Source organism: Vombatus ursinus, unplaced genomic scaffold (assembly GCF_900497805.2).
Source record: "Vombatus ursinus unplaced genomic scaffold, bare-nosed wombat genome assembly UNPS02014804.1, whole genome shotgun sequence".
NCBI classification, from domain to species: Eukaryota; Metazoa; Chordata; class Mammalia; order Diprotodontia; family Vombatidae; genus Vombatus; species Vombatus ursinus.
This window is the reverse complement of record NW_020954582.1, coordinates 13,937,547-13,950,109: the sequence shown is the minus strand read 5'-3', so window position 1 is coordinate 13,950,109 and position 12,563 is coordinate 13,937,547. Positions and strand designations below refer to the sequence as shown.

The 12,563-nt window shown below is 44.3% G+C and overlaps 1 protein-coding gene across 1 annotated transcript in view; it reads left to right on the top strand.

Moving 5' to 3' along the window:
• Positions 1–12,563, top strand: part of CACHD1 (cache domain containing 1) — a 248,537-nt gene that overhangs the window by 148,980 nt on the left and 86,994 nt on the right. Inside the window, exon 6 of the mRNA XM_027873998.1 lies at positions 5,789–5,895. Within this exon, the coding sequence (XP_027729799.1) occupies positions 5,789–5,895 (107 nt within the window). The remainder of the gene's footprint in view (positions 1–5,788; positions 5,896–12,563) is intronic.

Here is a 12,563-nt window from a genome sequence, read left to right as displayed (position 1 = left end):
ACTATCCATCTAGCTATCATTTTCTATCCATCCATCTATCCCTATCTATTCATCTCTTTCCATCCATCCATCTATCTGTCTGTCTGTCTGTCTCTGTCTGTCTATCTCCATATCTATCTAGCCATCCATTTCCATCTATCTATTTATCTACCCTTCTGACTCCTAGGTAATAGTCAAGTCAATAAGCATTTAAGTGCCTACTGTGTGCTAGGCACTGTGGCAAGTGCTGGATCATAGGTTCATAGATCTCAAAAGGACTTCTGAGACCTTTTAGAGCCACCCTCTCCTTTTACAGGTGAGGAAACGGAGGCCCAGGGATGTTAAGTGACTTCCCCCAAACCCCCAAGCAGCAGAGTGAGCAGCAGGAGAGGCAGGCTCTGCTGTGTCTCATTGCTGCCCTGAAGTGCTTAGTAGGGCTCTGTCTCGTGGGAATGAATCCTGTCTCTTTTGGGAGGCTCAAAGCCCTAGTTGGGCAACGACTGCTCCTTTCCTTCTACCTTCAGTTCAGTTCACTTCACCCACCCTTTGTTCCATGCCTACTCTGTGCCAGGCACCAAAAATACAAAGGAAAAAAGCAAGTCCCTGCCCTCCTGAGCTTGCATTCTGTGGGGGAGGGAAAGACAGACAAGTAAGTACAAAACAATTCCATGCCCCAACAGAGGCTGGGCCAGAGAAGGAGGGCGCTGGGTCACCATCGCTGAGAGCTGCCTTAAGGTGCCTGCTGGGGCCACTGTAGATGGGATTCACCTCCGGGTATGATGAGATGGAGCCCAAACCCCGAGCTCAGGTGAGGCTGCAGAAGTCTTTGCTGAATGAAGGTTCCTCTAACACCCTGGAGACTTGAGTCCCCCGCCCCCTCCTTCCAATAACCTGTAGAAACTTCCCTGGGCAAGGCACTTTGCTGTGACTTCTGATCTGTTTCATTCTGGAAGGCAGCATTGTCCAGTGGTTAGAGAACCGGCTTTCAAGCCAGGAAGACTCAGATTAAAGTTCTGTTTCTGACACCTTCAGGCTGCCTGACCCTGGGCATGTCATTCAACCTCTCAGTGCCCCAGGAAACACTGCAGCCAGATGTCGGTGGCAGAGAGGGTGTCTGCATCAAGAGAGGGACTGTCCTCATCTGAGAGTCCTGATGCCAATGAAATCATAGATCATGCCCTTTCCTCACCCCATTCTCTCTTTCTGGTATGCTCCCTTCTCTTATTTCCACCTACTGAAAATCCTATCCATCTCTCAAAGCCAAGCCTAAAGACACCTCCTCCAGAAAGCCTTCTCTGATTTCTCCTAGCCAGTTTGGTAACAATAATAATAAAAACAATAGCATACATTTATATAGCACCTACTATGTGCCAGGCCCTGTGCTAACCACTCTACAGTTATTATCTCATGTAATCCTCATAACAACCTTGGGAGGGAGGTGCTGTTTTTATCCCCATTTTACAGATGAGAAAACTGAGACAAAGGAAGGTGAAGTGACTTTCCCAGGGCCATACACCTGAGGGCAGATTTGGCCTCAGGTCTTCCTAACTACTGCCCCATGTAGCTGTGCTAAAATTAACCCAATAAGTCATTGTAACTGGCCCTTCCCTTGTACTCAGCTCACTCTCCAGCAAACCATCAATCAATCAGCATACATTTATTAAGTCATTACCACGTGGTGGGCCCTGTGCTGAGCACCAGCAGATTGAAGCCTGCCTGTAGCTCCCAGCCCCTGGAAGCTTTCTTTTTCTGAGTGATTTATTGGGATTCTGTTTTTCAGCGAACCCCCCAAATAGCTCTTCAAAGCAATGCTAGAATCCTTCTCCAGGGGAGGGGCGAGCCAATACACGTCCTTTGGGGAGTGGGGAGGGGGGAGGCCGTGTGATAATCTGCACAGCTGTATTGGCATAGCAGAGAGAAGTCAGGTTCTAGATTTAGGTTCCAATCCTTCCTCAGACACTTACTAGCTCTGTAAACATAAGTCACTTTAATTTCTCTGACCTCGGCATCCTCATCTCTGCATTGAGGCCCTTGTACTCCGTGGCATCCAAAGTTCCTTCTGTCTCTAAAGCTGTGACCCTGGAAGTCTGGAGGAATACTCTTGGTTTCTGAGATTTTGTCCACCAAGTAGCCCTGCATGGGACATTCAAACAAAGGGAAAGACAGAGTCCCAGGCTGGCCACCCCTCCAAGATGCATGTGTCCATCCTTTATATGTACAGTGTTTCTCTTATTATTTCCTTTCTAAACAGAGAACTCCACAGAAAAGTTGATTTACATAGTGAACGGCCCAAGTAAAAACCACTTGGAGCTCCTTGAACGCGGTTTTGATGTAAGATTCAAAGCTTCTGCAAATTTATTTTATCTCCTACATTTGCTGATCTCCTGCTTGTAATTCCTGTTGAAGGAGAATAGGAATGACTGAGGCCTGATGGGAATTAAATGTCTGAAGTTCAAAGCTGGCCGTACATCAGAGCAAGCGTCAATCAAATGTGCATCTTGCAAGCGAGGCAGGGAGTGAATTTCTCCACGGGGAAGAGATCAAAGTGGGTCTGTTTGCTCCCTCGGGATGCGCTTTCGATCAGTTGTTCATGAAAGTAAATCCAGAAGGAAGCCTTTTTCTTAAAGGGGAAGGGAGGAAGAGGGAATTGCGTCTCTTGAAATTAAATTTTAGCCAATGTTTTGATCTTGGGGAAGTAGGTACCGAAAACCATCATCACCAAATGTGTGGTTTCAGTGGGGGGAAGATTGGGGGAGATTTGGGATGATTTTATGCCTGTGGTCATCCTCAACTCACTTTAAAGACAAAAAAGCCAAAAGAATTTCCTTTAAGGTGAAAATATGGGCTTTGAGTTGCTTTTGACCTTCTGTGTGGACAGCAGCTGTGCTGGGGTAGACGCAGAGTCCAGAGAAGGTGGGTTTAAATCCCAACTCTAGCACTTTAGTTGTGTGCCCTGGGGCAAGGCATTTAATTTCTCTGTGCCTCGGTTTCCTTTCCTGTAAAATGGGGGTCAACACAGCACAGTAGAAAGATTACTTAGCCTGGAGGCAGAAGACAAGGATGGTTCAGGTTCTCTCCTCTGACCTTACTAACTTTGTGACCTTGGGCAAGTCCTTCTCTGTAGAATGGAGGGTTTGAACCAGACCTCTAAGGTCTCTCCCTGCCCTGTCTGGAACTATGATCCCACTGTTATGTGTAGAAAGAACAAGTTATTATGAAGATTGTTGTTGTTCAGTCGCGTCTCACTCTTCGTGACCTCTTTTGGGGTTTTCTTGGCAGAGACACTGAAGTGGTTTGCCATTTCCTTCTCCAGCTCATTTTACAGACAAGGAAACTGAGGCAAACAGCATTAAGTGACTTGCCCAGGGTCACACAGCTAGGAAGTGTCTGAGGCTAGATTTGAACTCAGGAAGAAGAGTCTTCCTGACTCCAGGCTCAGCGACGTGTGCACTGCACCATCCAGCTGCCTTTAGGAAGATAGTTTTTTGTAAACTTTCAAATGAGCTATAAAGGATTGTGGTACAAATAACTTTTTGGGGGGTAAATTAGATTAAAGTGTCCACTTAAAATCAGTCCTCCTAAAATTCTAGTCCACCTAAAATTCTCTTGGGGAATATAATAGAGTAACTAATGTCTATTTTATGAAGTATTTTAAATTGGAACCATATTTTTCTAAGGTTAGTGGGGAATCGTGAGGTTTTTTTTTTTGGTTTTGTTCTTTGAATTGTGCAAACTTGAGGCAAATCCAAAATGCCTTGGTCCCTTACAGGATTACAGATCTAGAGATGGGAGGGGCTGTGGAGGTCTCCTCATCTAATTCTCTCATTTTATTGACAAAGAAACTGAGGCCCAGGGAAGATAAATGACTTTCCTAAGGTCATACAGATTCTGAGAAGTAAAGATGGAATTCAAATCCAGGCCCCATGAATCCCAGTTCAGTGCCTGTAACCTAGACCCCATGGCAGGTTAGAGCTGGAAAGGCCCTCTATGGCATCTAGCCCAACCACCTCATTCTACAGATGAGTAAACTGAGGCCTACATAGGTTCAGCTTCTGCTGAGGTCCTTGGACTCCACACCCAACACTTTTCCCACTGCACCATCTGCCTTTTACTGGGAACCTGCTTCAGACTTCCTACTCTTTGTGACCCCTGAGCCCAGAAGAAAGAAACAGATATTAGCAAATAGAAGACTTGCAGAATACTTGGATAAAGAATCAAAATAACTCTAGGGTTTAGAGCTGCAGAGGACCTGTCTAGACAATCCAGATTTGATTGAACCCCCCTCGTTTGAAGGATGAGGAAACTGAATTCCAGGGAGGGTCCTAAGTCTAGGGGTGGAAGAAATGACTTCCCCCAAATCACACCTTAGCGTGATCACACCTTAGGGGAGCCAGAATTCGCACTCAGGTCTCAGCCTCCAAACCTGGAGCTCTTCCCACTGTACCTTGGTGGTACCCGGCTTCCCCATGGCCTTTCCCAGAGGACTTGTCAAAGTGAGACACGCCCTTGCATCTGATTCCTCCAGTCTCTTGTTAACGTCTCCTCCTCACCCAATGGGCAGTCCTTGCATCTCAGTCTCCAACCTAATCAGCACAGACACAAATATTTCTAGACAGTGCGCGTCCTTACGCTAGAATGACTGTATCACCTGGGTAGGCTTAGCCCTTTCCTATGGTCCAGCCCAGGTGGAGCAATTTCACATAATTAAAAATCTTGTAAGATGAGCATGTCATTAAAAAGATTCCGAGGGAGACTAGGAATACGAGGTGGGGGGGGAGGGGGGTGTTATTTCTGAATTATTAAAACACAAGAAGCCAGAGGGCTGGGACTGGAGTGAATGATTTCCAAATCCCCCCTCTGCTGTCAAAACCTACATTTTACAAAAGTTGGTGCTGCGGGGTGGGGGGGAGGAGAGGAATGCTGGATTTGGAGTCAGAAGCCTTGATTCAGATCCTGATTCTGCCACTTACAACTTTCTCTGCCTCAGTTTCCTCATCTGTAAAATGAGGGGATCAGATTAGATGGTCTCCAGGGCCCTTTCTGTCTCTAAATCAATGATTCTACCTTCCTTCTCTTGGTAGAGAAGAGTGGAATAAGTTTAGTTGAAATTTGAAATAATGATAATAACGAATGATGGCTAATATTTATATAGCACCTACTATGTGTCGGCCACTATGCTAAGCACTTTACAATTATTATCTCATTTGATCCCCACAACAACCCTGGGATGTATGTGCTATTATTTATCCCCATTTTACAGATGAGAATACTGAGGCAGACAAGGGTTGAGTGACTTGCCCAGAAACAAATGACCATTAAGCATCTGGAGATGGATTCGAGCCCAGGTCTTCCTGACTTTGAGTCCAGATCTCTGTCCACCGAACTACTGAGCTGTTTTTGCCTGAAGAAGAGTTGGAAGCTCTGGGGTTGAGACTTAGTCATGTTTGGCATGGAAATGGGGAAACACAGGGAGGATATGAGAGTTGTTGTCTTGTGGGCAGGTAAAAATGTCTGTGTAGAAATTAAACCAGGGAGAAGTTTCAGGGAGTCAGATCTTGTCTTAACAAAAACACTCACTTTCCAACCCTTAAAATCGAATGGGTGACAGTGTATGGTAGTGAGCTTCCTGCCACTGAAAATATTCAAGTTTCAGAGTCAATGTATGGTGAATATTTGTAGAATCTTGTTTTTTAAAACTTTATACCTGGACCTCAAATCCCTTGCCTATCATCTGGCCCCCCTCATGCACTTTGTGGAGTAGGCTGAACCATCCACAAATGGATATTGATGATTCTTTCTTTTCTGCCAGGTTTGATGGGAACTTCAACACCAACGTGTCCAGGACCATCAGCTGTGACCGACTCTCGACCACTGTGAATAGCCGGGCCTTCAACCCAGGCCGGGACTTAAATTCTGGTCAGTGATTTCTTTGGACTTATCCCAGGGAGTGTTTTGATTTTTTCCCCCTTTATCTTTCTTTGGCTTAGGCGGTTGACCTGAATGTCAGAGCAGCAAGCCTCTCTCTCTTCTTAAAACTGCTGTGTGCTCCATCATTGGCCGACTCTGATTGGGTACTTGACAACCACAGTCATAACCAAGGTCTTTGACTTGTCATTTTTGATATCTGATGTTGGTTTCATTGCCAGGCTCTGTTTTCACTCTATGCATGCATTGAAAGGTATTAAGATTTTATCTGCATTTTCCGTGTTGTGTTTTATTGACGGCAATGAGTTATGTCAACAAGTTATATCAACAAGCATTTATTCCTTGCTTATTATAATAATGGCTAACATTTATATGTGGGCAGCTAGGTGGCACAGTGGATAGAGTACTGTGCATAAAGGCCGGAAGACTCATCTTTCTGAGTTCAAATCTGGCCTCAGACACTTCCTGGCTGTATGACCCTGGGCAAGTCACTTCACCTTGTTTGCCTCAGTTTCCTCATCTGTAAAATGGGCTGGAGAAGGAAATGGCAAACCTCTCCAGTATCTTTGCCAAGAAAACCCCAAATAGGGTCACAGAGAGTTGGATATGACTGAAAAATGACTGAACTGCACACACACACACACACACACACACACACACACACACACGTGTGTGTGTGTGTGTGTGTGTGTGGTTTACGAAGTGGTTTACATACGTTTTCTCATTTGGTCCTCACAACAACACTATAAGGTAAATACTATTATTATCCCCATTTTACATTTAAAAAAACTGAGGTTTGGAAAAGTTAAGTGACTTGCCAAGGGTTACACAACTATTAAATGTCATTTGAACTCAAGTCTTTCTGACTCCAAGTTAAGTCAAATCAGTAAGCATTTATTAAGTGCCTACCACGTGGCAGGCACTGTGCTAAGTATTGGGAATACAAAGAAAGACAAAAAACAGGTCCTGCCCTCACAGAGCTTATAGTCTAAAAGGGACATATGGCATGCAAATAACTCTGTGAAGTCAAGCTATATACAAGCTATATTTGGGATGATCTTCAGAGGGAAGGCGCCAGCATGAAGTGGCATTGGGAAAGGCTTCTTGCAGAAGGTAGAATTTAAGCTGAGACTTGTAGGAGGCCAGGAAGCAAGAAGATGGAGATGAGAAAGGACACAGCTACAGATAGAAGGAAAGCTCTGAGCATGGCCAGAGTGGAGAGATGGAGGGACAGCCAAGATCACTGATCCATCAAGGTCATCTTTCTATCACCTCCACACTCGGAGCCGTCCCTGGGTTGATATCTGAGAAGTCAAAGAAAGATGGAATAAGGAGATAGATAGATAGATAGATGGATGGATGGATGGATGGATGGATGGATGGATGGATGGATGGATGGACGGACAGATGGATAGATAGATAGATAGATGGATAGATGGATGGATGGATGGATAGACAGGTGGATGGATGGTTGGATAGACAGATGGATGGATGGACAGATGGATAGATAGGTAGATAGATAGATAGATAGATAGATAGATAGATAGATAGATAGATAGATAGACGGACGGACAGATAGATAGAAAGATAGATGGATGGATGGTTGGATGGATAGACACTAAGATGGATGGACGGACAGATGGATAAATAGGCAGATAGATGGATGGATAGATAGATAGATAGATAGATAGATAGATAGATAGATAGACAGATAGACAGGTGGACAGACAGATAGAAAGATAGATGGATGGATGGTTGGATGGATAGACACAAAGATGTTTGGATGGACAGATGGATAAATAGGCAGATGGAAGGATAGGTAGATAGATAGATAGATAGATAGATAGATAGATAGATAGATAGATAGATAGATAGATAGATAGATGGATGGACAGGTGGATGGGTGATTGGATAGACAGATAGACGGATGGATGGACAGATGGATAGATAGGTAGGTAGACAGATAGACAGACAGACAGACAGATAGATAGGTGATGGTTGGATAAATGGATAGATAAATGGGTGAATAAATGAATGAATGAATAAGTTAGCCCTGCCCTCAAGGAGTTTACAACCTAATGGGGAAGCCTACATATAAATAACCAAGTACATGCAGAATACATCCTTAGAAGCACACAGAGTAACAATCAGTTATCCCTTCCCTTTCAAAATAAAACCAGCCTGTCTTTTTCACGCATGTCTTTTTTTTAATGACATTCTTCCTCTGATTCTCTATCACAATTTCCTGTTTTTATTCATTGCAGCCTGTTCATGCCCATCATTCACCTTGTCCTTGCCCTCTGGGTGATCCTCATTTTCTCTTCTTTTTTATATTTTGGGTCTGTAATTCATAAGATCATATATTTATAGCTGGAAGGGACTTTCCCACCTGGTACAAGCAGAGTTCAGGTAAGTAACCTTATGTTAACCATCTGGGCTACACATTGATGTAGCTTCAAAATGCGCTTACATCTTTCCCTTCTTGCCCTGGAGTTTTTCATTTGGGCCCTTTCATTGACCCTTTTGCCTTTAGTATGTGCTTAAAGTTGGAAATGGGACATATACTATTTTTTTTTAAATCAGATCCACTGCATGTAAGTGGTTCTTTTCATTAGGACAGCCCAGTGTAACTTGTTCCCTTGTTGAGTTTGAAGGTGTGAAGCCAACTATTGGACTTTTGTAAGTGTAGAAAAGCAGAAATGATGTAGGGAAGCCAAAATGTAGCCTCGTGCCACAGGATGTCTTTAGCAGAGAAATACCTAACTTCTGTAGGTCAAGGATTTGGAACTTCGTCCCTCTTGCTAATGCACGTTATGACCCCTGGATGACTGAGTAGATGATTCTTGAGAGCCGCTGTGGCCGAAAGCTCATCCCCCTGCTGCCATCGTGGTGACCACAGCTGGTCTAGCCTTCAGAGTTCAGACTCCCAAAAAACTGTAGAATTTCAGTTAGAAGGGACCTCAGGGGCCACCTATCCCAACGCATACCTCCCCCCAAAAATTCCTCTCACGTGTTTGGCAGGTGGTTATCTTAGCTCCTCTTAAAGCGCTCCAATGATGGAGAGCTCACTACCTCCCAAGGCAGCCTGTTTTACTTCTAATATGAGCAAGGGTGTTGTTGTTACTGCTTTTCTCTTTCCTGACCCAGAGAGGAAAGGTACTATACTGGATAGAGAACTGGCCCAGGAGTCGGAAGACCTGGGTTCCAGTCTCTGCCCTCATGGCCTTCGGTGCCTGAGCAGCTCTCTAATACTCTCAGTTGCAGAGAACATTCCAACCCGTATTGGTAGAGACTTTTCTCTATCCACCCGGCGTGCTAGTAACCGTTTAACAATCAGCTCTCATGAGTGAGACGGAACGTACTCTTGGAACACTTTCAAGTTTAATCTGCGTGATTGCATTTTCCCCATCGCTTTCTTAATCCTGGACGATCAGCAGAACAGTGGTGAGCCCTGATCTGGAGTCCGCTCCTTTCCCAGGTGCAAACACTCACACTGAACATTGTGCAGCCGGAGCTGGTTTGAGCTGGCTCCAGCCCAGCCCTGCCCTCATTAAGGTCTTTATCCCGGAACCTTTCTGACATGAAACCTCAACCCGCCTCTTTGTCACTTTGTAACCCTCTGAGTAGACAGATCTAATCCCTCTTCCATGGGATTGCCCTTCATATACTTGAAATTGAATGATTCTCCTGAGCATTCTCTCGTCCAGGCAAAGCTTGCCCATTTCCTTCATCTGTTCCTCATAGGGCAGGCTCTCAAGGCCCTTCGCAGTCCCAGTTGCCTGACTTTGATTGCTCTCCAGATTATCTGAATCCTTGTGGTATGGATCCTAGTCCCCAGACGTGGTCTGATGGAGGCAGAGTGTGGGGGTACAGTCTCACTCCCAGATGCTGTGCAACCCACAATTGCATCTATTTTCTTGGCTACTATAGGACACACTTATGAAGCTTGCAGTCCATTAAAACCCCCAGCTCTTTTTCAAAACAATGGCTTACCTAACCCTATCACCCCCATCTTGGCGCCTTTTTGAACTCAAGTGTAAAATTTAACATTTATTCTTGACATCTTCTCTAATTAGATTTCATCCATTGCCATGGCTGGTCAAGATCATTTTAGATTCTGACTTTGTCATCCAGTGTGACAGTTGTTTCTCCCAGGCTTATGTCATTGGCAAATTGGATAGGCATTCCATTTAGACCTTTATTCTAGTTATTGATCAAAAGGTTATCAATACAGGGCCAAGCACAGATCCCTGGGGCACTTCCCTGGAGAACCCTTACCAAATGGAGATTGAACCATGGAACCTGGCCATCACACAATTTGGAATCAATCTAAATGGATTTTCAGTTGGCCCAAATCTCTACTTTTTCCCAGAAGAATAGCATGAGAGACTTTACCGAACGCTAACATCCAAGTGAACCATATCCAGAGCTGCCCATGTGTTTTGTATGACAATGAGATATGAGATTAAAGAATTTGCCCTGACAGGGCAAAGTGCTTGGAGGTTGTGAGTGGGCTGGCAACCACCATCAGTGAGGAACCTGGAAGAATAGAAGCAAAGGGAGGCACTAAGGAGTTAATTCAATACTAGAAAGAGAAAATGAGCTGGTCGTGTGTTGGGGTGAGCAATACCGGGTGGACAGCCGGAGCTCCCTTGAGAAGTATAGAAGAAGCGTGCAAGGCATCCAGCATGGTGGGCCAACTCCCTGTGGCGAACTTGTAGGAAGGTGTGGTTGACAGTTACCTAGGATGGATGAAATCTGTATCAGCAGAATCAGTGAAATCATGGAGCTGTTGGCGTATCTGAGTGAAAACAGGAAACGTCTTCACTTATTCTTCATGAAGCTGTACTGATTTTGGGAATGACTTGTGGATGGATGGACAGGCCATCGCTGGGCCTAGACTTGAAGTCTTTTTAGCTTACTTTAGGGACCTACCAGAGCTGTTACTGCTTTGATGTAGCCTTACCATGCCACAGTGAGGCATCAAGGCAGGGTTTTAGAGCAGTACAGGAGTTTGCTGGCCAAGAAATGTCCCGAATTCAATCCATCTTTGCCAATCAATACAGTAAGAGCTCAGTGACTCAGACCAATTTGGAAGAAAGCCAATCAGAATGACTTCTAAGACAGAGTTTCAGATTATTTCAAGTCCAGTTTTATTGCTTTCTAGGATACTGAAACCTCTATAAATAAATGTTCTAGAAACCAAGTTACTTTTCCTGTGAGGTCAGCCTACACATGAAAGAGGTTGAGTTAAATTCCAGGCTCCCTATTTTGTTGGTGGTAGCATCTGAAGAGTAAGAGGAGGCAGGAACAGCAGTAATTTCTCAGGGTGAGTCAGTTCCTTGGCTGGGTAAAGGCAGTGCCACCCTCCCACCCAGGAGTTGGGGAGATACCAACCAGAGGCATAGATTTGGATGGCAGTGTGGCTCAATGGAATCAGTGCTGGTTTGGGAGCCAGATTAATTGGGTTTGGATTTGAGCTATGACACTGGGCAGGTCAGAGTCCATGGGCCTCAGTTTCCTCATTTGTAAAATGAGGGGATTGGACTTGATGTCCTCTGAGGCCCCTTCAGGCTCCACATTGATAAGCCTATGACCCAACCTTCATACTGTTGGACAGGAACATCTCTCATCTGACCCAAGATTTCTAAGGACTATTGTCCAATCGGCCTTGAGAGGAGAAAGGCAGAAAGTAAAGGAATCCCCATTGACTTTTTGTCTCCTGCTAACAAATTCGTTTTGTTTTGTTTTTACAAAAGGTTGTATGTTGGTGTATCCTCTTATTAAGAGAGGAATTGTTCTACTAATAATTTCAGTCCATGTTTCTCCCCAAAGAAGGCAGTGTCCTCATGGAAAGAATGTTGACTCCAGAATCAGTACCTGGGTTCTCATTGTGCCTTTGATTCTGATCACCTTTGTAACCTGAGGCACCCTCATTTACCGTCTCTGAGCCTCATCGTGTGACCTCCTTGGGGGTCAGTCTCCTCATCTGTAAAATGGGCTATATGACTGACCTCTAGAGTCCCTGCCAGCTCCAACTCGATAACCTGAGAACAAAGGAATGAAGACTCAGAGTGTTTCTTCCTAATATCCTTTTCCCCAGCCTCCTCTAGTAAATGATGATGTGTAAGTGGCATATCAGGCATTTCTAAGCAAAGGCAAATGGATACTTCTAAGTATTAAATGAGCATATTTTCTATTAAATAGTAACTATATTCTTGATAATCTAGTAAATACCTTAATATACTGAACATGTCTAGGACATTCTTAATAAATGTTGGTTGAATGAATGAATAAATGAGTGGATGAGTAAATGAGTGGATGAATGAATGAATGAATGAGTGAATAAATGAGTGGATCAATGAGAGAGTGAATGAATGACTAGTCTCAAGGTCAATCTCAGCCCAGGCTGACTTATCCAAAATGTTACCTCATTGAGATCTGAATTAATGAGATTTTCATACATGAAACTAACTGATTCAGGCAAATAATCAAGACTTCTAGGGAAAGTGCTGGTTTTACTGTCTGTGGGCTTGTTGAGAGAACATGGGTCCTGATTCTTGTTTAACTTTTGAGAAGAAACTCTAGGCAGCTCTGAAGACTTGTTGTTTCTAGGAGTGTGCCTGGAGCAGAGCATATACCCCTTTCCTTAAGCTAGT